The following is a 25,539-nucleotide window of genomic DNA, read 5'->3' as shown; positions in this document are numbered from 1 at the left end:
GTCTGCATATTTCTGTTTATAGTTTATGGTCTCTTTATTCTGTATTTGAGGTTCTGTCTGAATTCTACCTGTATCAGACTGAAGTGAGATATTCTGTTAGGGTGTAGTTTCTGTGATGGGATCTATAGCAGCTTGGCTTGCTCTGTTTTTCCTAATTGGAGGTATATTGATGTTTTAGGGACTGGTGTAATAGTTGCAGTGTTGTCTTTTCATAGTTAGGGTTGTTACTATTTGAGTGTTGGCAATTAGTGCGTTTTTGGTATGGGAAGTTTGCTATAATTGTAATTTTAGTTTGATTTATTCATAGCTTTCTGAGTGCCAAGTCCACACCCAATGCACGTTACATTAGGTCTAATGCCATATGAGTTCCAAGCGTCCTTTTACTTTTTTGCAGGGTTTTCTGATTGACACCAAAGCAGTGCATGCAAATATGGTAAACATATTGTAATACTTTTACTTCAGAAGACTGTACTATAAATGTACATATTTCATAAAATCTTATTACAAATGCATAATTTTAAATTGTGTGCTTGGAGGGTGAGCTGCAGCTAGGGAGGTGCAAGGCTGTAAGGTTTTCCTAGGGTATCTGATGATTTGACTCCACACGAGAAAGCAGAATTCCATCTGGAGATATTTTGCCATGGGCTGGGCTCGTCCCAGTTCTGCTGCAGAAGTGATGCATAGAGTCTTGACCAAAGCTTAATTTTTCTTTTTCTCAAGCCCTCGAGGAAGCTGGCTGTATGGATCATTTCTTGTAAACCCCCCTTCTCCCAGAAATAGGTAGGTAGAGCAGACCCTAGGGCAGTGTTTCTTAACCAGTGTGCCTTCAGACCTGATCAGGTGTGCCACTGGTTTCTCTTGTGCACCTTGAAGCACAAGAGATACCAGTGATGGCTTTTAAACTGATAGGAACTCCTTTACGATAAAACATGCAAATGATGCATACCTCATCCTAGATATAGCATGAGCCCTGCAGAGTGGTGGTAAATGGGCAGCATGCAGAATAGAGATAGCTGGGACCTACTTTGTCCAGCAGACACAGTGCACATAGACCCTTCTCATCTTCCCTGAGTCCTTGAAACCTCTTATCCCCAGGCTGAGTGAGCTGGGGAAGGTATCCATTGAGTACAGCAAAATTGCTTAACTTGTAATAGGTGTTATCCCACCATGTGGCAGGGGCTGACCAATGGCACCGGTAGCCCCTGTGACATAGTAAGGGCAAAGGCTATCGGAGCCATTTTGAAACCGGCAGCCGAGGGTGTGAGTGCAGGGGATGGCTCCCGGACCCCCCGCTGGACCACCAGGGAGTCTTAGTAAGTCTTGGGGGGGTCAGGAGGGTAGGGGGTTGTAATTCATTTAACTTTAGCAGGGAAACGAATAGGAATTGACGTATAGAATGTATCGGGGGCCCCCTTGCTAAATGAAACATATCTGCCCCCTGACAAATACGAATCCCGAATGCAACATATGGCATCCTTCTGCACATATCTAGTTTTTTTATTCCGACATTCATTTAGTAACATCACATCGCTTTACAGATAACTTGAAATTAGCATGTTTATTCACATGTTTATTCACCCCTTCAAAAATAATGTAGGAGATTTGTGAGACAAGACTTCCCTTGGGTGAATCCATGCTAGCTTTGTCCCATCAAACCATGTCTATCTAAATGTTTTGTGATTTTATTCTTTATAAGTTTCCACAATTTTTCCTGGCACTGAAGTCAGGCTCACTGGTCTCTAGTTTCCTGGATTACCCCTGTATCCCTTATATGGGGCTTTGTCGAACGCATTCTGAAAATCTAAATACACCACATCTACCGGTTCACCTTTGTCCACATTTTATTTATTTATTTATAGGGTTTTTTTTAGGGGTGTGCATTCATTCCCTACGAATTGGGAATCCGCAACTGGAAGACTTTTAAAGATGGCGCCAACCATCCAGTGCTCCTACCATGTGACAGGGGCCGGCCAATGGCAAGGATACCCTGTCACATGGTAAGGGCAAAGGCCATCAGCTCCATTTTTATTAGTGGCAGCCGACGGCCCGGGAGCGGATGATCGCTCCCGGGACCCCCACTGGACCACCAGGTACCTGTAAAATGTTTTTTGGGGGGGGGGGTCGGGAGGGTGGGGAAGCTAAGGGATTAGTTTTAAAGGGCGGGGTGGGTTTAGGGGTTATTTTTGTGTGCTGTTTTTCCTGCCCTCCCCCAAAACAATAAGAGAACTCCCATGAACAATATCATGGGGTTTTCCTATTGTTTTGGGGGAGCCCCCGATTTCTGACAATTTTGAAAATATCGATGATATTTTCAATTGTCCGAAGCCAGATTTACATCCCTAGTGGATAATACATTGAATTCTTCGGCTCAGTGACTGTGGCGATCAAAAAAAGCAAACAGAATGTTAGGAATTATTAGGAAGGGAAAGGCAAATAAAACAGAGGATGTTATAATGCCTCTGTACCACTCCATGGTGAGACCGAACCTTGAAAACTGTGTGCAGTTCTAGTCACCACATCTCAAAAAGGATATAGCTGCACTGGAGAAAGTGCAGAGAAGGGTGACCAAAGTGATAAGGGGCATGGATCAGCTGCCCTATGAGGAAAGGCTAAAGAAGTTAGGGCTGTTCAGTTTGGAGAAGAGAAGACTGAGGGGAGATATGACAGAAGTCTACAAAATCATGAAAGAACTTGAACAAAATGTAAATTGGTTATTTACTCTCTCAGATAATAGAAGGACTAGGGGGCCACTCCATGAAATTAGCAAGTAGCTCATTTAAAATAAATCAAAGAAAATTATTTTTCACTCAGTGCATAGTTAACCTTTGGAATCCACTGCCAGAGGATGTGGTTACAGCAGTTAGTGTAACTGGGTTTAAAAAAGGTTTGGATAAGTTCCTAGAGGAACGTTCCATAGACTGCTATTACGGTAATTAATAAGCAATAGTAACTAGTAATTTATCTAATGTTTGGGTACATGCCAGGTATTTGTGACTTGGATTGGCCACGGTTGGAAACAGAATACTGGCCTGGGCTTGATGGACCATGGGTCTGACCCAGTATGGCGTATCTTATGTTCTTTTGGCTATATGAGACCTTTCCGTGTCTGCACTGCGGTGATTGGTGTGCTACACTGTGGTGATTGGTGTGCTACACATTTTTGTTAATGTAGGTGTGCCTTGAGTGTGAAAAGGGAAATGCTGACATAGGGTATCATAAAAAGCAGGATATTGTGTTGTACACAGTCAATGAGAATGGGATGGGGAGGCCCTGAGAAGTGGAGGCAAGCTACTATAATAGAAAGGAAGACGGTAAGGTTTAACTGTTACAGAATGCTGAAAATATGCTTATTAAAGATAGCTTGGCATTACATAGTGAAACTGAAAATTTAATGAGATCGAAAAATTTACGTTTGGTTAATTTTCCCTATACATGCTTACTATCTGCTTAAGAAATGTTAAAGAAATTTCTTAAAGAAATACTAGCACATAATGATAATAATATTGCTGATATTTCAAAAAACTTTTATTTCTCTAAACACATTAGTAATGGAGACGAGATTCAGAGAGAACACGAAGATGCAATATCTACTAGTCCAGGGATAACTACTTTTCTAGAGTTGTCAGTTGATATAATAAATAAGATAGCTACACTTTTTGTATGGAACAGGATTAAGAAATAGTATTTGAAAAATTCTTTAAGAATAAAGATGTTTTATTTTGTGGTCAGGAAATGTTTTTATTTCCTGATGTCTCCAAAACCATGCAGGCTCATAGGAGGCATTTTCTACCCCTGAAAAGTTGGATTTTGTCTATTGGTGCTACTTTCATTTTAATTTTCCTTGCAAATGTTTTATTACTTTTCAGGCAAAGAAATGTATGTTTACTGACCCTTTACATCTTGAGACATTTCTACTTGATAAGACGATCTCTAGTGAGAGCCCTCCTTTAGCAACATGAAGAAGTTAGGACCTTGTGTGTAGAAACTGACTCCTCTCTCTTTCATTTTTGTTTCTCCCCCCCCCCCCTCCATATTATTGGGTCTAAGTATGTAGTAAAAATATGTTTGTCAGTTTTTATTGATGTGGTTATTTCCTTTGTACTGCTTACTTTCGGGCCGATTCAGTAAAGTCCGCGGGAGAGAGGGCGAACACCCACTCTTCCGGCATGCGCACAGGCCACTCGCCTGTGCACGCGATTCTATATTTAAATGAGGCCCGGCGGTAGAAACAGGCAAAAGGAGGCACTAGGGACACTAGCGCGTCTCTAGCGCCTCCTTTTGGCCCGGAGCGGCAGATGTCAGCGGGTTTGACAGCAGACGCTCAATTTTGCCGGCATTGGTTCTCGAACCCGCTGACAGCCACGGGCTCGGAAACCGGACGCCGGCAAAATTGAGCGTCCAGTTTTCTACCTGACAGCCGCGGGCCGACTTCAAATTTTTTTATTTTTTTTTTACTTTTTATACCCTTCGGGACCTCCGACTTAATATCGCCATGATATTAAGTCAGAGGTTGCACAGAAAAGCAGTTTTTACTGCTTTTCTGTGCACTTTCCCGGTGCCGGAAGAAATTAGCGCCTACCTTTGGGTAGGCGCTAATTTCTGAAAGCAAAATGTGTGGCTTGGCTGCACATTTTGTTTTCTGAATCGTGCAGGAATACCTAATAGGGCCATCAACATGCATTTGCATGTTGATGGCCCTATTAGGTTCGGCGGGTTGGACGCGCATTTTCGGCCCCTTACTGAATAAGGGGTAAGGGAAAACGCGCGTCCAATGGCGGATTAACAGTGTGCTCCGTCGGAGCGCACTGTACTGTATCGGCCTGATAGTTACTTATTTTTCTTTATGTAATAGAATTGAAAATTCAATAAAGGAAGAAGAAAAAAAAAAGAAAGGAAGAAGGTGAGCCAGAAGGAGGTGGTTGTGCAGTGCTAAGAGACGCTTTTTCTGTGATGGTTGGGCTGAGCCCTGAGAGGAGCAGCTAGCTGTGGAACCAGTGAGTCTCTTGGAGCATGAGAGTGCCAAGAAGGGGTGATAATGGGAAAGGGAGGGGGCTGCAACAATGTGAGGAAGGGCTGACAGCAAGCCCCAACTTTTACATAATTATGCAGCAGTGCTAGGGGCAGGGGGACACTCGCTGAATGAGCACATAAACAGCAATACAATAGCCAATGTCTGTCTGTGTGTATGCCTTTGTGTCTGTGAGTGCCTGAGCCACTGACTGGTAGTACAATTGTCTCGTTATTTGGCACCTGGTTCAAGAGCTGATTGACTGGCAAAAGACTAACACTAGACCAGGAATCCAGGATATATGAGATAATTAACTAAACTAGGGGGGTAGGGGCTGACCAATTGCATGGATGGATTGGGACTGCAGTCAGGCCCAGTGCAACCAACCATGCATACAGTGCATTTGCACGGGGAGATACACCAGGGGGAGTCAGCAAATTGGCAGCAGCAGGAGAGGGCACAGGTCCACTGGCTGCCGAAGAAGGAGATAGACTGCAGGCTGCCGGTGCTCAACCCACCAGCAGCTGTGGAAGAGGCCCATCTTCCATTTGCGCATAGCTTCCACTCTCCACTCCAGTCAAGAAGGCCCGCTCATCTCACCACGGCCCGAAGACAACAGGAGGCCATGTGTGTATGTGTGTGAGTGACTGAGAGCCTGTGCGTTTGTGCATATGTGTATGTCTGTGTGAGAGCCTATGTGTATGTATGTATGTGTCTATTTGAGAGCCTGTATGCCTGTGATTGTGTATATGTGAGAGCCTGTGTGTATGTTTGTATGCCTGTGAGAGCCCATGTGTCACATATAGGCTTTCACAGGCACACATACAAACACAAAGTATCTGTGAGGGAGAGGGAGTCTGTGTATATTACAGAGAGGAAGTGTGTGAAAGAATGAATGTGTTATTGTGCCTGTCTATGAGAGATAAGATAACATTTGGGCATCCCTACCTCCCCCAATCCATGACAATCTCAGAGTGATTGGAAATCAGAAGATCACAGGTATGGAGAACAGGAGATTTTTAAATCCTTATTAGTTTAAATTATTGGGTATAATTTAATAATTCTACTCTTTTGAAATGTTTAATTTTTTGTGGGAGATTGAATAGAACATTTTGAGATTATTGGATTTTTTATTCATCAGATGTTTTGAAATATTTTATTGGTGTTTGGGAAATTTTGTATATTGTATTCATTAACTAAGAACATAAGAACATAAGAAAATGCCATACTGGGTCAGACCAAGGGTCCATCAAGCCCAGCATCCTGTTTCCAACAGTGGCCAATCCAGGCCATAAGAACCTGGCAAGCACCCAAAAACTAAGTCTATTCCATGTTACCATTGCTAATGGCAATGGCTATTCTCTAAGTGAACTTAATAGCAGGTAATGGACTTCTCCTCCAAGAACTTATCCAATCCTTTTTTAAACACAGCTATACTAACTGCACTAACCACATCCTCTGGCAACAAATTCCAGAGTTTAATTGTGCGTTGAGTAAAAAAGAACTGTCTACGATTAGTTTTAAATGTGCCCCATGCTAACTTCATGGAGTGCCCCCTAGTCTTTCTACTATCCGAAAGAGTAAATAACCAATTCACATCTACCCGTTCTAGACCTCTCATGATTTTAAACACCTCTATCATATCCCCCCCTCAGTCGTCTCTTCTCCAGGCTGAAAAGTCCTAACCTCTTAAGTCTTTCCTCATAGGGGAGTTGTTCCATTCCCCTTATCATTTTGATAGCCCTTCTCTGTACCTTCTCCATCGCAATTATATCTTTTTTGAGATGCGGCGACCAGAATTGTACACAGTATTCAAGGTGCGGTCTCACCATGGAGCGATGCAGAGGCATTATGACATTTTCCGTTTTATTCACCATTCCCTTTCTAATAATTCCCAACATTCTGTTTGCTTTTTTAACTGCCGCAGCACACTGTACCGACAATTTCAATGTGTTATCCACTATGACACCTAGATCTCTTTCTTGGGTTGTAGCACCTAATATGGAACCCAACATTGTGTAATTATAGCATGGGTTATTTTTCCCTATATGCATCACCTTGCACTTATCCACATTAAATTTCATCTGCCATTTGAATGCCCAATTTTCCAATCTCACAAGGTCTTCCTGCAATTTATCACAATCTGCTTGTGATTTAACTACTCTGAACAATTTTGTGTCATCTGCATATTTGATTATCTCACTCATCGTATTTCTTTCCAGATCATTTATAAATATATTGAAAAGTAAGGGTCCCAATACAGATCCCTGAGGCACTCCACTGTCCACTCCCTTCCACTGAGAAAATTGCCCATTTAATCCTACTCTCTGTTTCCTGTCTTTTAGCCAGTTTGCAATCCACGAAAGGACATCGCCACCTATCCCATGACTTTTTACTTTTCCTAGAAGCCTCTCATGAGGAACTTTGTCAAACGCCTTCTGAAAATCCAAGTATACTATATCTACCGATTCACCTTTATCCACATGTTTATTAACTCCTTCAAAAAAGTGAAGCAGATTTGTGAGGCAAGACTTGCCCTGGGTAAAGCCATGCTGACTTTGTTCCATTAAACCATGTCTTTCTATATGTTCTGTGATTTTGATGTTTAGAACACTTTCCACTATTTTTCCTGGCACTGAAGTCAGGCTAACCGGTCTGTAGTTTCCCGGATCGCCCCTGGAGCCCTTCTTAAATATTGGGGTTACATTTGCTATCCTCCAGTCTTCAGGTACAATGGATGATTTTAATGATAAGTTACAAATTTTTACTAATAGGTCTGAAATTTCATTTTTTAGTTCCTTCAGAACTCTGGGGTGTATACCATCCGGTCCAGCTGATTTACTACTCTTCAGTTTGTCAATCAGGCCTACCACATCTTCTAGGTTCACCGTGATTTGATTCAGTCCATCTGAATCATTACCCATGAAAACCTTCTCCATTATGGGTACCTCCCCAACATCCTCTTCAGTAAACACCGAAGCAAAGAAATCATTTAATCTTTCCGCGATGGCCTTATCTTCTCTAAGTGCCCCTTTAACCCCTCGATCATCTAACGGTCCAACTGACTCCCTCACAGGCTTTCTGCTTCGGATATATTTAAAAAAGTTTTTACTGTGAGTTTTTGCCTCTACAGCCAACTTCTTTTCAAATTCTCTCTTAGCCTTTCTTATCAATGTCTTACATTTAACTTGCCAGTGTTTATGCTTTATCCTATTTTCTTCTGTTGGATCCTTCTTCCAATTTTTGAATGAAGATCTTTTGGCTAAAATAGCTTCTTTCACCTCCCCTTTTAACCATGCCGGTAATCGTTTTGCCTTCTTTCCACCTTTCTTAATGTGTGGAATACATCTGGACTGTGCTTCTAGAATGGTATTTTTTAACAATGACCACGCCTCTTGGACATTTTTTACTTTTGTAGCTGCTCCTTTCAGTTTTTTTCTAACAATTTTTCTCATTTTATCAAAGTTTCCCTTTTGAAACTTTAGCACGAGAGCCTTGGATTTGCACACTGTTCCTTTTCCAGTCATTAAATCAAATTTGATCATATTATGATTACTATTCCCAAGCGGCCCCACCACCGTTACCTCTCTCACCAAGTCCTGTGCTCCACTGAGAATTAGATCTAAAATTGCTCCCTCTCTCTTCGGTTCCTGAACCAATTGCTCCATAAAGCTATCATTTATTCCATCCAGGAACGTTATCTCTCTAGCGTGACCCGACGATACATTTACCCAGTCTATATTGGGGTAATTGAAGTCTAGAACCAAAAGTATATCAGAGCAGACTGCACTTTGAGATAATCTCACATCAAACAAAAAGTGCAGGAGGAGGGTCAATCCTGACAAAAGACTCCGAATGGATTTTGAAAGTAGATAAAGGTTTTTATTCATTTAAGCAGTGCTTGGGATTTGAATCAGTGGAGTTGCCTCATAAATGAATAAAAACCTTTATCTACTTTCAAAATCCATTCGGAGTCTTTTGTCAGGATTGACCCTCCTCCTGCACTTTTTGTTTGATGTGGGGTAATTGAAGTCTCCCATTATTACTGCACTACCAATTTGGTTAGCTTCCCTAATTTCTCTTAGCATTTCACTGTCCATCTCACCATCTTGACCAGGTGGACGGTAGTATACCCCTATCACTATAGTCTTCCCCAACACACAAGGGATTTCTACCCATAAAGATTCAATTTTGTATTTAGTCTCATGCAGGATGTTTATCCTGTTGGACTCTATGCCATCCCGGACATAAAGTGCCACACCTCCTCCCGAGTGCTCCTCTCTGTCATTGCGATATAATTTGTACCCCGGTATAGGAGGAATAGCCTAGTGGTTAGAACAGTGGACTATGAACCAGGAGACCAAGGTTCAAGTCCCGCTGTCGCTCCTTGTGACCTTGGGCAAGTCACTTTACCCTACATTGCCTCAGGTACAAAAACTTAGATTGTAAGCCCTCTGGGGATAGAGAAATACCTACAGTACCTGAATGTAAACCGGTGTGATATCTCAATTGAGATGAATGTCGGTATATAAAAATAATAAATAAATAAATAAAATATAGCTGTCCCATTGGTTATCCTCTTTCCACCATGTCTCTGAGATGCCAATTAAGTCTATGTCATCATTTACTGCTATACATTCTAATTCTCCCATCTTACTTCTTAGACTTCTGGCATTAGCAGACAAACATTTCAAAGTTTGTTTTTTGTTTGTATTTTCATTCTGCTTTTTAATTGATAGGGATAAGTTAGAATTTTTTAGCTCAGGTGAGTTTTTAGTTACAGGCACTTGGACTACTTTTCTAATTATTGGAACCTCACTGTCGGGATGCCCTAATTCTAATGCATCATTAGTATCCTTTAAAAATACCTCTCTCCGAACCATGCGCTGCTGAGCGACTGTCGGCTTTCCCCTTTGTTCTAGTTTAAAAGCTGCTCTATCTCCTTTTTAAAGGTTAGCGCCAGCAGTCTGGTTCCACCCTGGTTAAGGTGGAGCCCATCCCTTCGGAAGAGACTCCCCCTTCCCCAAAAGGTTCCCCAGTTCCTAACAAAACTGAATCCCTCTTCCTTGCACCATCGTCTCATCCACGCATTGAGACTCCAGAGTTCTGCCTGCCTCTGGTGACCTGCGCGTGGAACAGGGAGCATTTCAGAGAATGCTACCCTGGAGGTTCTGGATTTAATCTTTCTACCTAAGAGCCTAAATTTGGCTTCTAGAACCTCCCTCCCACATTTTCCTATGTCATTGGTGCCCACATGTACCACGACAGCCGGCTCCTCCCCAGCACTGTCTAAAATCCTATCTAGGTGACGCGTGAGGTCCGCCACCTTCGCACCAGGTAGGCATATTACCAGGCGATCCTCACGCCCACCAGCCACCCAGCTATCTACATTCCTAATAATCGAATCACCAACTATGACGGCCGACCTAACCCTTCCCTCCTGGGCAGTAAGCCTTGGGGAGATATCCTCAGTGTGAAAGGACAATGCATCACCTGGAGAGCAGGTCCTTGCTACAGGATCCTTTCCTGCTACACCTGGTTGGTGCTCTCCCATCATGAGACCTTCTTCCTCCAAGGCAGCACCAGGGCTGCCAGTCTGAAGTTGGGACTTGACTACTATGTCCCTGAAGGTCTCATCTATATACCTCTCTGTCTGCCTCAGCTCCACCAGGTCTGCCACTCTAGCCTCCAGAGATCGGACTCGTTCTCTGAGAGCCAGGAGCTCTTTGCATCGCATGCACATGTACAACTTCTCACCGGTGGGTAAAAAATCATACATGTGACACTCGATGCAAAAGACTGGGAAGCCTCACTCTTGCTGTTGGACTGCTGCCTTCATCTCAATTTTGATCAGTTCCTAGTTAAGTTTTAGGTTGCTATGGGAGTAGGAATGTGTCTAACTTCCTTTAAATGTATTAGTGAATTCACTATGTGTCTGGTAGTGGCCTACCGGGGTCTGATTGAATTCTCAATAAAGTTTTTGTTGATGTTTTTTTTTTTTTTTTTTGTGAAAGTGGCACCTGCCTATAAATTAAGGGATGAGCTAGGGGTGGGCAAGGGGTGGGAGGGTTGGGAAATACAAACAGTCTAACTTCAGTTAGTCAGCCTGAGTGACTCACTGCTCCCTTGATTAACAAATGTTGGTCCCTATTCAAACCCAATCACACTACCTCAACACCTTTCCAAGCTGAGTAACTGAGCTGAACTATTCAACTTTTTTACTTTGGTATACACTGCTCCTAGCTTTTTCTAGCTTCTGGCTACTTTTTGGGTTTGTTTTTTTTTTGTGGGTTGTTTTTTTTTTTCAATACAAGCACTCAGTTATTATTAAATACAAACACTCAGCTTTTTAAAAGTCTGGAGAACAGTCAGTTCTGCAGACTTTTAAAAATAAACACACTACCTACTGCTACCTATTGACTGACTAAAAATACAAACAGTCTAACTTGTTTATTCACTGCCTATCTACTGCTACCTTATTGACTGACTATTTAAAAATGCAAACAGTCTAACTTGTTTATTCACTGCCTTTCTGACTATTAAAGGCACAAACACACAAACACACTAAATAATATTCCCAAATAGTTAACTTTGCCCCAATACTTTTAAAAAAGACAATGTCCCAAGCCAAAACTTACTGATTCCTTTCAGCCACCAGCAAGGTGATCCTCTCCTCTCAGTGTTCCCACTGGAATAGTTTGAAATATTTATTCTTTTTATGAATATGATTTTACTATTATGATTGTTTTATATTTCTTGATTTTATTATTTAATGTTATTATGAAGAATGGTAATGTTTCTATTTTTCCATTGTTGCTCTGCATATAGAGGCTGGCTTGTTGTGTGTTCCAATTCAGTTCTTCTCAGTACATTTCTGTTTATACTTTCTGATCTCTTTATTCTGTATTTGGTGAGGGTCTGTCTGTGTTCTGCATATGTGACTGAGCTGAGGTATTTGCTGGCATATAATTTCTGTGTAGGGATCTATAGCAGCCTGGTTTCCTAATAAGAGTTTTATTAGTGTTCTAGGCCTGGTTTAATATGAGCAGTGTTGTCTTTTCATAATAAGGTTGTTAGGGTTGTTTTGGTATGGAAGGTTTACTATATTGTAATGGTAATCCTGTTTGTTCATCACTTTCTGAGGGCCAAGCTCACACCCAATATGCATTACAAAAAAATCTAATTCCATAGGAGTTCCAAGTGCCTTTTTTTCAGTTTTCTGGTTGGCTCCACAGGAGTGCATGTAAATATAATATATATGTTATAAGTGTTATTTTTGCCTCAGAAGACTGTACTTTTGAATGTTCTTTTTTCATGTAAAATGTATTATAAATGCATAATTTAATTGTGTGTGTCTATAAAGGATGTGGAGGTGTGTGGGGTGGTGTGTGGGCAAGGCTGTAAGGTTTGCCTAAGGTACCTAATACCCTTCCTTATCCATGGGTTCTGGGGTGGTGGGGCATGTCAATTTTTAAAAATATATATTGCAGGACAGAGCTGGGCTTTATTTGATGGGCCCAGGACAGATACTGAATGAATCAATGGGGGGGGGGGGGGGGGCAGGGGCAGCACAGTAATTTTTTGTACAGGGCAGCAAAAAAGCTGGCACTGGCCCGGACTGCAGTTCAGTTTGCTCATCTTTGGTCTTAGATGTGCTCTAAAATGTTGTTTGGGGAAAAAACATGAAGTTTATGTTGGAGATTTTTGTCGCAATTCTTCAGGTTATATGATTGTACCTCTCAATGATTGGTTTGGTGTGCTTTTGGGAGCTGTCAAAGTACTTTCTGCATAGAAAGTGAACAAGTGAGTCACAGATAACCTGTGGGCCAGTTTTGAAAAAATAACCCAGACTCATATTTTTCTGCCATCCATCACAGCTATCTGCTGTCAGATGCTGCTTCCTTTTAATGTTTTTTGAATAGGTTATACAACAGACAATGTATGTATATATTCACATGAATGTATATGTATTAAGGATTTTATGAATGAATGGTGTGTATGTTGTATGTGTGCAGGTTTAATAGTCAAGACATGATTGAATTGATTGGATTTTAATTAATTATACATGCATAAGTGTCCCACACAAAGCTCGTAGACATTATATGTATTGATAAAATTGTATACACAATAAACAAAAAAAGGTTTTTGGGCATACTTTATTGCCTAGTTTCCTCTGGAATGTTGCAATAGCTTCCTTTTAATGGTCCCAGAGAACACAGAACTCGGACATATGAACTGGCAAATGACAATCCTCAGAAAATATCTCCTAGCCTTAGAAAACTATTCCCAATACAAACTGAAAGTATCTTTTCCCCTTTCCTTTTTCTATTTTTTAAGTCATACCTTAGTCAGCTGAAAGCTCTGGTTCCTTTTCTGCCTTGAAAAGAATTAAAGGCAGTTTGAATAATAAAGGGGCTGATGCAAAAAAAGAATGCTGAAAGCATGCCCCCAGGTACCTCTCCTTGGGACGCCATAGGGGTCACACTGTCAAGGAGGCATTAGGATTGCTTGCGTGCCCCTAGTGCTTTCCTGACAGTGGGAGTCCGCAAGTGGTCGGCTGTCAGCGGCCATCTGCTGGTTAGGAAAACAGACGCTGAATTTATTGGCATCCATTTCCCTAATCGGCACACAGCCACAGGTTCGGGAAATGGATGCTTTTAATTTTCTGCTTTTCTGTACAACTTTGGCAGTGCTCAGAAATTAGTGCCTGCATTTGCATGTGATGAGTGCTATTAGTTTCTCCACTTGTTGGACGTAGGTTGTGGAGGTGCTAATCCCCTTATTGTGTAAGGGGATTAAGGCAGCGCCTGCACAACCCGCATCCAACTGCGGTTAGACAGTGCACTGAGCTGAGCGCACTGTATTGCATCGGCCCCAAAGAGTGTTACCTTCTCTTCTCAACCTACTGCCACATTCAAGAGATAGGAGCCAGGATGGGAATCCTTGAGTTAGTGAGCTCGCTTTGAGTCCTGACAAGAGGTGGTGAACTTTCAAATTGTCAATGGCCTGCTTCACTGCAAAGCTTATCAATTGCAGGAACTTGGCCTCCACAAGCATTTCAGCTCAGAGAGTAAGCACATGGTCCCTTTTTAGAAAAGGATATACTCAAACGATACATGTAGTGCTCTCCCACAGAAAACAAACCCCATCAGATAGGTAGTGACTACTTTGCTGTCCTGGCTTGCATCACTGCAGAGAACAATCTGCAGGAGCTGGGTCCATTAAGAAAAATTTGATTCAAAGTAGTTTAAGTGCTATATCATAACTATGAAATAGCCATAAAAATCCTCTTCAATTAAGAAACTGGTCAAGACTTGTCCATCCATAGCCAGAGACAGAGAACTCTGTCTGTATCTGGTTCCATGCATGACATACTACAGGTGTTGTCATTTAAAAAAAAAAAAAAAGAAGCTCTTCCTCCAAATGCTGGATGAAGGGACTAAACCCACAAGTTCTTGTCTGATAGAGCAGAAGGACGAGCAAATGGCTATGAATGAAAATTGCTCTCCATATGTGCTTTGGGTTGTTTTTGGTTTTTTTTTGCTTTTGCTCAAGGGCTGCACTTAAGGATTGGACAAAAGTCTTGCAGTGTATTTTGCACAAGTTTTGGCATAGACAATAGAAAAATACCTCAAGCTTTTAGGCTCACTGTATTCTACCATTTCTATGTTTTTCAAACCCTGCCCCATCTCCTTGACATTTGATCTGAATAACAAAGCTGTGACTAAAAGTTGAATAAGTTTCTGAGAAGCAGAAGAAGACATAAGCTATATGACTGTCACACACCTCCTCCATTCTTATAAGTCAGGTAAGGAAATCTCCAGACGTTCCCCATCCCCACTGCAAAGCCAATCAAGGACAGGATATAGTCCGTTTTAGTGGCCCAGTTGCCACGCTCTATATTTTCATCGCCATTGCTTCGGGCATCCTGGAAATAGGTAATAGGACAAGTCACCATTGTTCAGACAGGTAAATCAAATGCACAAACAACGATCACTTTTGGGTCTGGACTAATGTATAAATTGCAAGGACATATTCTACTTTTACAACCTGTAAATCTTTCATGTTGTGGTTCATACTTCCATTCTGTATCTTTTAAATTTTAAACTGAATGATTTTGTTTGGTTGCAAGAGTAAATTAGCTTGCACATGTCTACTATAATAATTCAATTGCACAAGCAAAGCCGAGACCTAGAATGTGTGTAAAAGCAAATTTGCTTAATGTAAACGGTGTTTCCGTAGATAGCAGGATGAATTAACCATGCTGTCATGGGATCTGTCAATCAGGTCCGGGAGGCGGAGCTTGTCAAAGCAGAGATCAGAGCTTTGCTCTCTGCGGCAGCGCGTGTGTTCCCACGCAGGAAAGTAACAGAATCTCCTCAGTCTGTGATTAAGCCTTATTGTAGTCGAAGATGTGGTGACTGCCAGGGAGGAGGGTGGGTCAGCATGGCTAATTCATCCTGCTATCTACGGAAACACCATTTACGATAAGCAAACTTGCTTTTTCCTGTCGATAGCAGGGCTGAATTAACCATGCTATCAGGGAAGTCCTAAGCTCCCGATCACGTTGCTTATGATATATATGTTTGCCCTTGATCTTTGCCAGTGCGGCAGTCACAGTGGACAGGAGGATAGAGATTGCAGGATTGCTTGCCCTATCTTCGCATCTGGGCTGCTTGTTGATCAAGGCAGTAGTAGGGATGTGAATCGTTTTTTGACGATTTAAAATATCGTCCGATATATTTTAAATCATCAAAAAATCGTTAGGGCCACGATACAATACCAATTCCCCCGATTTATCGTTAAAAAATCGTAAATCGGGGGAAGGGGGAGGGCAGGAAAACCGGCACACTAAAACCCCCTAAAACCCACCCCCGACCCTTTAAATTAAATCCCCCACCCTCCCGAACCCCCCCCCCCAATGCTTTAAATTACCTGGGGATCCGGCGGTGGTCCAGAACGGCGGCGGTCCGGAACGGCCCCCTCAATAGAATCGTGTTGTCTTCAGCCGGCGCCATTTTTCAAAATGGCCGCCGCAATATGGCGGCGGCCATAGACAAAAACGATTCGACGCAGGAGGTCGTTCCGGACCCCCGCTGGACCTTTTGGCAAGTCTTGTGGGGGTCAGGAGGCCCCCCCAAGCTGGCCAAAATTTTCCTGGGAGTCCAGCGGGGTTCCGGGAGCGATTTCTTGCCGCGAATCGTTTTCATACGGAAAATGGCGCCGGCAGGAGATCGACTGCAGGAGGTCGTTCAGCGGCGGTCCGGAACCCACGCTGAACAAACCTCCTGCAGTCGATCTCCTGCCGGCGCCATTTTCCGTACGAAAACGATTTAAAGCATTTGGGGGGGGGTTCGGGAGGGTGGGGGGATTTAATTTAAAGGGTCGGGTGGGTTTTTAGGGGGGTTTAGTGTGCCGGCTCACGATTTTAACGATTTTTCACGATAGTTTACACACCCAAACGGCAACAATTCGATTCCCTCCTCCTCCCAGCCGAAATCGATCGTTAAGACGATCGAGGACACGATTCACATCTCTAGGCAGTAGTGAGATGTGAAGGTATGGAGCGATGACCATTTAGCTGCCTTGCAAATGTCTATGGGTTGCACATTCCTTAAGTGTGCCAATGAGGCTACTACTGCTCTGACTTGGTGAGCTTTAGGAGCAGAAGTTAGTTGTAAGTTCTGTTTATCGTAACAGAATTTGATGTACTGTGCTATCCAGCTGGAGATGGTGTGTTTAGCCACTGGAAATCCAGGTACCTTTGGGTCAAAGGAGACAAAGAGTTGAGAAACATGGGAGTCCGAGTTTGTCCTTTCTTTGTAGTATGCTAAAGATCTTTTACAATCTAATGTATGCAGTAACTTTTCCCTATCATTTGCACGAGGTTTAGGGGAAAAGGTGGGTAATTACATGGTCTGATTGAGATGGAATTGAGAAACCACTTTTGGTAGGAAGGATGGGTGAGTTCGGAGGACTACCTTTTGGTGATGAAATTGTAAATATGGAGAATAATGGACCAAGGCCTGCAATTCACTAACTCTTCGAGCTGATGTTACTGCAACCAAGAATACCGGTTTCCATGTGAGGTATTTAATATGTACTGAGTCCATGGGTTCAAATGGGGAAAGCATGAGCTGTTCCAGAACTATGTTAAGGTTCCATGGAATTGGAAGCTTAGAGATTGGAGGACGAAGATGAGTTAGCCCCTCAATGAAGCGAGATAGTAAGGGGTGATTGGATATTGGAATATTGTTAACTGGTCTATGATATGCCCCTATGGCACTTAGATGAACTCTGATGGATGATGTTGCTGGACCAGCTGCATATAGTGTATGAAGATAATCAATGAGTAACTCAGGTGAGCAGTCCAATGGTGGTACACTTTTGGAAGTGCAGCAGGCAGAGTAACGCTTCCATTTATAGCTACAATTTTTCCTTGTGGAGAGTTTCCTGGATTCTAACAAGATGAATTGTGCCGAGGTGGAAACTCCCTGTTCTGTTAGAAGGAGCCTCTCAATCTCCATGCTGTCAAGTGGAGAGATGAGTATAGTGGGTGTAGAAGCATCCCTTGATCTTGGCAGAGAAGATCCTGGCGATTTGGTAATTGAATTGGATCCATGATGGATAGTTGGAGAAGGAAACTGTACCACGGATGCCTCGGCCAAGCTGGGGCTATGGGTATCAGTTGAGCTTTGTCTTGTATGCATTTCTGAATTGTCCTTGTTATGAGTGGTATGGGAGGAAAGGCATATAGGAGGCCTGTCATCCACGGGATGAGGAAGGCATCTTGAGTGATCCTGAATTGGCTTGGTCTTATCGAGCAGAATTTGGGAACTTGAGTATTGATCTCTGTTGCAAAGAGATCTATCGAAGGTGTCCCCCACTGCATGAATATGTATTGGGCTGTTTCTGTATTGAGTGCCCATTCGTGAGGTTGAAAGATGCGGCTTAGCTTGTCCGCTCTTGTATTTGCAACTCCTGGTAGGTAAGTTGCCTGGAGATATATGCAATTTCAGTGAGCATGTTCGAAAATTGTCAGGGTCTCCTTGCAAAGGGACCATGAACTGGACCCTCCTTGTTTGTTGATGTAAAACATGATGACTTGGTTATCTGTATAGATCATGACCCTGCGTCCTTTCAGGTGGTCTTGGAACACTCGTAATGCATTGCGAATCGCTCTGAGTTCCAATAAATTTATTTGTAGGTTTTGTTCTGAGATTGTCCATAATCCTTGTGTTTCGTAAATCTCGAGGTGTGCACCCCAGCCCTTGCGAGACACATCTGTGGTTAATACTGCATTGTGAGGAGGGGAACTGAACAATGCTCCCTTGGATAGGGTGGACTTTAGGAGCCACCATGTTAAATCTTTCCTCATTTCGGTGGTCAATGATACCTTCTGTGTCAATGGTTGCGAGTGTTGTTTCCATTGACATTTCAAGCCCCATTGCAGGCATCTCATGTGTAGCCTGGTGTTGGGTACCATGAAATTCGCCGCTACCATGTGGACGAGGACTTCTAAAATCTGTCTCGCTGAAGGTCTCTGAGTATGGTTCAAGGTATGTAATAGAAGACGTAATTGTGATATTCTGTCGCTTGGTAGGTATGCCCTTTTACACGTAGTGTCCAGGCATGCGCCTATGAACTGTAACTGTTGTGTTGATTGTAGGTGTGATTTCTGAAAATTGATCACCAGTCCTAATTCTTGCAAGCATTGTATCACTCGATGGAGGTGTTCGATTAAGATGTTTGGAGCTGGGCCGATTATAAGCCAATCGTCCAGATATGGAAAGATGTTTATACCTTGTCTGAGATGAGCCACCACCACTACCATGCATTTGGTGTACACCCTGGGTGCAGCCGATAGTCCAAAGGGGAGAACTTTGTACTGGTAGTGTTGATGCCTGTAGCGAAAGCATAGGTAACACCACGAAGATGGATGGATTGGAATCTGTGTGTAAGCATCTTTCAGGTCGATGGAACACATCCAATCATTGGTTTGGATCAGAGGAAGGATTGATTTCAACAATACCATTTTGAATTTCTCTTTGGTGAGAAATTTGTTCAATTCCCTTAGGTCTAGGATGGGGTGAAGGCCACCCGACTTCTTGGGTATGAGGAAGTATGGGGAATAAAATCCTACTGATTGGGTCCTTGGGTAAATTTGTTGAATTGCTTGCTGTTTGTGAAGCAACGCAATTTCCTCCCCCAGTTGTGGTTGGAAGTTGTGAATCTTGAAAGTGGAAAGATGAGGTAATATGGGTTTTGTGACAAATTGGAGTTGGTAGCCGTGACGTACTATCTCCAAAACCCATTGATCAGATGTTATTCTCTCCCAAGCTGTCAGGCAGGAATGAATCCTGCCGGGTGGTGCTTGATGTTGTGGTGGTGGCTGGGTAACTAAAAAGATGAAGTCGCTTTTACTGCAGTAGCTGGTTGTTGTGCCTGCTTCCTCTGATTACGTGGTTTACCTCTACGTTGGTTTGAGGTATTCTGTTGTGAAGCAGGACACTGATACGCAGGTTAAGTCTGTGTATGAAAGGACTGGTAAGATCTGTAGGGTCTCCTGGCATAGGATTGCCTACGAGTAGATCCAATATAATGACGTGTAGTCAAATAGTTAGGATGTGATGTTAATGATTGTACTGCTAGAGCTTCTTCCTTTAGTTTACCCACTGTGTCCTGAAATCGTTCTCTGAACAGGTTATCTCCTGTACATGGAAGGTTCGTTAGTTCCTCGTGTAAACCTTCACATATGGAACTTGAGCGTAACCATGCTAGTCTGCGGGCTGCAATGGCTGTTGCCGATGCCCTAGACAATGTTTCATATGCTTCGTAGATTGACCTCAAAAAGTGACGAGAACACTCTTCCATGTCATGAAGAGGTGGAGGTATCTGATCCGCAGTCGAGGAAAGCATACCTTTTATAGCTTGTATGCACTCATACAGGTATTGTACCATGTAGAATTGATGGTGCATAATCCGGGCATTCAACATTGAGTTATGGTATATTTTCCTTCCAAACTCATCCAAATATTTGTTGTCTTTGCCTGGTGGGTATGAGGAATGTGACTTTGTTTTCTTAAATCTTTGCATCGCCGACTCTACTACAATTGAAGCATGAGGTAATTGTGGTACAGAGTACGGTGATGTTTTCCTCATACGGAATTTTATGTCCATTTTTCTGGAAACTACTGCAATTGCGTAAGGTGTTTCCCAGGATTTCTGTAAGACTGAATGCAGGAGCTCTTGTGGTGGAAGAAATGTTGGTTCCCCTGGAGTGTCAAAAATTTTTAGGAGACCAAGAGTTTCTGACCTAGGGTCTGTCTCTTTTTGGACCTCTAGATGCAGTATTGTACCCAATTTTTCCCAAAATTTTGGGTATGTAAGGTCTTCTGGAGGGGAATACGGCTCCTGAGGTTGTTCCTGCAGATCCGATGGGAATCCCGTAGATGATGATGGGGATGTTTGCGGTGAAGGAGAATCAAAAGATGTATCCTGTTTATAATTTGGGGAAGCTGGTCAGTTTGCTATGGGAGATGTTGGAGGCTCCACCGACGGTTCCCTATTAGCCTGCGTCTTATGTTCCGGAGAATGGTCAGCAGCAATATTAGTCATTTTGAATGACGACTGAAGAGTTTCATAAAAACCTGCTAAGGATTGGGACAGTTGATAAAATGCATCTTTTGTACGAGGGGGCATTATTGTACGATGATCTGGTTCTTGTGACCCACATGCTTTAGGGTGCTTTGGTGTGTTCTGAGGTAAAGTAGTGTATACTTTATGGTCTTTCTGTTTTTCATCGCATATGATGTCCCTCAAATCCTCTGAAGCTGTAGAAGCTGTAGAGGAAGCAACTTGTATTACCTCTCTGTGAGAGAAGGTATTTGAAGTAGGTATATAAGATGATTTTGAAGTCGAAGGGCTTAATTCCCATGTAGCACTCCTCTTTACCAACTTTGTGTGGTGGGAGTGTCGTGAGTACTTATGATAATAATGTGACGACGAGTCTGTATGACTTTTCCGTGAAGACGGTGATCGTTTTCTACGTTTTATTGTAAACTCTGCCGAATTATCTCTCGAAGAGAGGGAAGTACCCGAACGAGGTGAGGGTATGGATGGAGAGGCTGAAGAAGATCTGTGTGAGGTTTCACGTCTTCGTTTCAACTCATTTTGTAATTCATGAGATAGGTGCTCATGTGTCTTATACGCAGATTTGGATTTATGCGCGGATCTAAATTTGTGCACATATCTTTCTGTTTCTGTACGTGCAAGAGTGATCGTTGCCAATGTCTCCGGTGCCGTGCGCATAGACATGGTTGGCACCGGGCGCACAGATGGTGTTGGCACCGTACGCGCAGATGTAGACGGCGCAGTGCACATAGAGTTTCCTTTAGTTGTGCGCTCAGATGTCTTCGGCGCCTTGCACGCCAATGTCTTTGGCGCCCTGCGCGCAGGGTCCTTCAGCGTCGTGCGCACAAGTGTCCTCGCCACCATGCGCATAGAAATGTTGTGCGTGTTATGACTCTAGGCGGCAGTGAGCCGCGACCGGGACCAGCTACTCACCGGCGCGGCAGACCGCACCACTCGAGGTGACTGCCTCGTCGGGGTGGCTACTCAGCAGCCCCCGTTTCTCTCCAACATGGCCGTGGCGTCGGCCGTCCTCCTTGCTCAAGACTGACTCCGCCCCTGCTGAAATTCCTAGAGCCGCGCACGCGGCAAATGCCGATTCTTAAAGGGGACACAACAGGAAGTGGTTGGACACCTTCCTGTGAACAGCTACTGGGCTTGTACTATTTAAGGGCTGGGTCGGCATTTCAACCTTGCCTTGACTTCATCTGGGCTCCTGTTGGTGTTATTCCTGAGTAGTTTCTGTTCCTGTGCTTGACTCCCAGACCGGCTGCTGAGTTCTTCTGGTATTGACTTCTGGACTGGCTGCGGTATCTTCTCTTGTTCTGATTACTGGACTGGCTGCGGAATACTCTCTGGCTTTTGACCCCTGGACCGGCTGCGGAATACTCTCTGGCTTTTGACCCCTGGACCGGCTGTGGAATACCCTCTGGCTTTTGGCCGCTGGACCGGCTGTGGCCAGTCATCTGTACCATACACCTGCTGGAGGCGCCAGCCATCTGTACCATACGACCTGCTGGAGGCGCCAGCTATCTGGATCACACGACCTGCAGGAGGTGCCTGCATCCAGATTTCCTTCTTCCAATCGACCTAAGACTTACAGAGGGTGCCTCGACTTCCGACGGTGAAGCCTTGGGTTACCTCGGATCAAGGGTCCACCTCCTGGTTCATAACAGTAAGTCAAGGACATGGACCCGGCAGAGGCATCTGCGTTACGAGCGATTCCCGGCTTGGCCCAGAAGATAGTCGAACAACAAAGTATGTTGGAATCCATGGCCGCCTCCATTGAACGACTCAATGCCCGGTTAGATGCGGTGGTTGCTACATACCCTAATCTTCCACCTGTAAGTCCGCTGTCTGCACCCGCTCCGCCAGTCCCACAAGGTTGTCCTCGTTCAGTTATACCTTTACCTGCTCCACCACGGTATGCCGGAGATCCGCGTTTATGTTTGGGGTTCCTAGACCAATACAGCATGCATTTACGTCTGCAATCTTCACTCTTTCCAGATGATATAACTAAGACTACCTATATATTATCTTTATTAGAAGGCAAAGCCCTGGCATGGGCCTCTCCGTTGTGGCAGCACGCTGACCCGGTGTTACAGGACCTTCCACGTTTCCTGGAATTGTTTCGGACTGTGTTTGAAGAACCCGGGAAACAAGCAGCCGCTGGGTCTTCTCTCCTTCACCTCTGTCAAGGAGGGCGTGCCCTCATGGATTATAATATTGAATTTCGAACCTTGGCAATGGAACTTCATTGGGAAGAGTCAACACTCCGAACAGTTTACCTGGAAGGACTATCTGCCAAGATCAAAGACGAACTGGTGGCCAGGGAACTTCCCACTTCCTTAAATTCCCTTATTGAGCTCACCACCAGAATTGATCGGCGACTTCAAGAAATGGTTCGGGAAGGCCTAGGATCTAGAAGACGCCCGACCACCTCTTATGTACAATCTCCTCTTCCCATGAACACTCGAGAAGGGTCTTCTAATGAAACAACCATCGAAGAACCCATGCAGCTTGGCAGAGGTCCTCTATCTCCAGCAGAACGACAGAGATGGCGTAAGGAGGGACTTTGTCTATATTGTGGAGGTTCCGGCCATTGTATTGCCGTCTGTCCTATCCATCCGGGAAAGTACAAAGCCTAGGGTCCATGGGGGGAGTAACCCTAGGTCTTACATCTCCAGCTCCCCCACTCATGCTACCAGTCACCCTCACGATTGAAGGGTATGAATTCACTACCTTGGCTCTAGTGGACTCCGGTGCTGGCGGAGAATTTATCCTTCAAGAGATAGTTGATCAATTACGGATCCCTACCCGTCCCTGCCCTAAGCCGTTAATTGTTTCATCTATTCATGGTGACCCGTTACCAGGAACTATAATGCATCAGACTGAACCTCTGGATTGTCACATCACACCAGACCACGCTGAACAGATTACCTTTTATGTACTTAGAAAAGCCATTCAACCGGTGGTCCTCGGCATTCCGTGGTTGCAATGTCACAACCCCCAATTTGATTGGACTTCTTTATAACTTACTCATTGGGGGTCCAATTGCCATGGAGCTTGTTTAAGAGAAGTGTCTCACACACAGAGTTTCATCTGTACCTCTGGCCTAGGGAAGTTACCCTCTCAATACGGACAATTTGCGGACGTATTCTCCAAGGAGGCCGCCGACACATTGCCTCCACACCGGGAGTTTGATTGTGCTATTAATTTGATTCCGGGATCCATGCCACCTCGTGGGAGAACATATCCATTATCTGCTTCAGAGACTCGGGCTATGTCCGAATATATCCAGGACAATCTACAGAAGGGCTTCATCCAAAGATCTACCTCCCCGGTGGGAGCTGGATTTTTTTTTGTCGAGAAAAAGGATGGGACATTACGACCTTGTATTGACTTTAGGGGACTCAACGCTATAACCATCAAGGACAGATATCCGTTACTACTTATTGCGGAATTATTTGTTCGACCACAAGGAGCTCGAATTTTCTCTAAACTTGACTTACATGGAGCATATAATCTAGTCCGGATTAGTGAAGGTGATGAATGGAAGACGGCTTTTAACACCAGGGACGGACATTATGAATATCTAGTTATGCCGTTCGGCTTAACTAACGCTCCGGCCGTCTTCCAACACTTCATTAACGAAATCTTCAGAGATTTACTCTATATCTGTGTGGTGGTTTATCTAGACAATATATTGATTTTTTCTAAGGACTTACAAACTCATCGTCAACACGTTATACAGATTCTGCAACGTTTACGAGATCATCGATTATATGCCAAACTAGAGAAATGTGTTTTCGAGACCGAATCCTTACCTTTTTTGGGATTATATTATCTCTAAGCAAGGTTTCCAGATGGACCCTGCAAAATTGAAATGTATTCAGGACTGGCCTCAGCCTACCGGTCTATGTGCACTTCAAAGGTTTCTCGGATTTGCCAATTATTATCGTAGCTTTATCAAAAATGTCTCTAAGCTCGCTGAACCACTGACCGCGCTCACACGTAAAGGAGCTAATGTCAAGAACTGGCCAGTAGAGGCTACAGAAGCATTCCAAGCTCTTAAGAAGTCCTTCTTACAACAATCCTGCCTTCATCATCCTGACCCCAGACGTCCCTTTACTGTTGAGGTTGATGCTTCCACTGAAGGAGTCGGAGCAGTGCTGAGCCAAAATACCATTACTGGTATGTCTCATCTGTGTTCCTATTTTTCTAGAAAATTCTCTCCTGCGAAGCGCAACTATTCCATTGGCGACAGAGAGTTGCTAGCCATTAAACTTGCCTTCGAGGAATGACGGCAGTGGTTGGAGGGAGCTCAGCATCGTATCACAGTTTTTACGGACCATAAGAATTTAGTTTACTTACAGCAAGCTCAGCATCTAAATCCACGCCAGGCCCGTTGGGCACTTTTTTTCACCCGTTTTGATTTTGAAATCAGATATCGACCTGCCAACAAGAATATCAAGGCTGATGCGTTATCACGATCTTTTGTTAGCGAAGACGTGATAGAGCCCATACAGAACATCATCGATCCAGTTCGTATCATTCTTTCTGCAACTTTCACGGTCCCCGTTGGTAAAACAGTGGTACCCCGGAGACTTCATAACAAGGTAATGAAATGGGGACATGATTCACAAGTGGTTGGGCATCCAGGACAGAGACAAACACTAGCCCTTTTGCAACGACACTATTGGTGGCTTGGGATGTGCAAGGACATTCGTGCTTACGTAGATTCTTGTCCTGTGTGCGCTCAACATAAGAATCCTACGGGGAAGACGTGGGGACTGTTACAACCTCTTCCAGTGCCTATTAAACCATGGTCTCACATCTCTACTGATTTCATTGTTGATCTTCCATCCTCAGAAGGATATACGGTTATATGGGTAGTGGTG

At 43.7% G+C, this 25,539-nt stretch overlaps 1 protein-coding gene across 3 annotated transcripts in view; it reads right to left on the bottom strand.

Moving 5' to 3' along the window:
• Positions 1-25,539, bottom strand: part of LOC115094054 (sodium- and chloride-dependent neutral and basic amino acid transporter B(0+)-like) — a 556,325-nt gene that overhangs the window by 513,813 nt on the left and 16,973 nt on the right. For all 3 annotated transcript variants that reach the window (XM_029606707.1, XM_029606706.1, XM_029606708.1), the window contains exon 2: positions 14,795-14,936. In XM_029606707.1, coding sequence (XP_029462567.1) covers positions 14,795-14,843 — 49 coding nt within the window. In that variant the 5' untranslated portion in view covers positions 14,844-14,936. The remainder of the gene's footprint in view (positions 1-14,794; positions 14,937-25,539) is intronic.

The sequence above is a fragment of the Rhinatrema bivittatum genome, chromosome 6 (genome assembly GCF_901001135.1).
Source record: "Rhinatrema bivittatum chromosome 6, aRhiBiv1.1, whole genome shotgun sequence".
NCBI lineage: Eukaryota > Metazoa > Chordata > Amphibia > Gymnophiona > Rhinatrematidae > Rhinatrema > Rhinatrema bivittatum.
The sequence above is the reverse complement of the archived record's forward strand: the minus strand, read 5'-3'. Positions and strand labels throughout refer to the sequence as shown.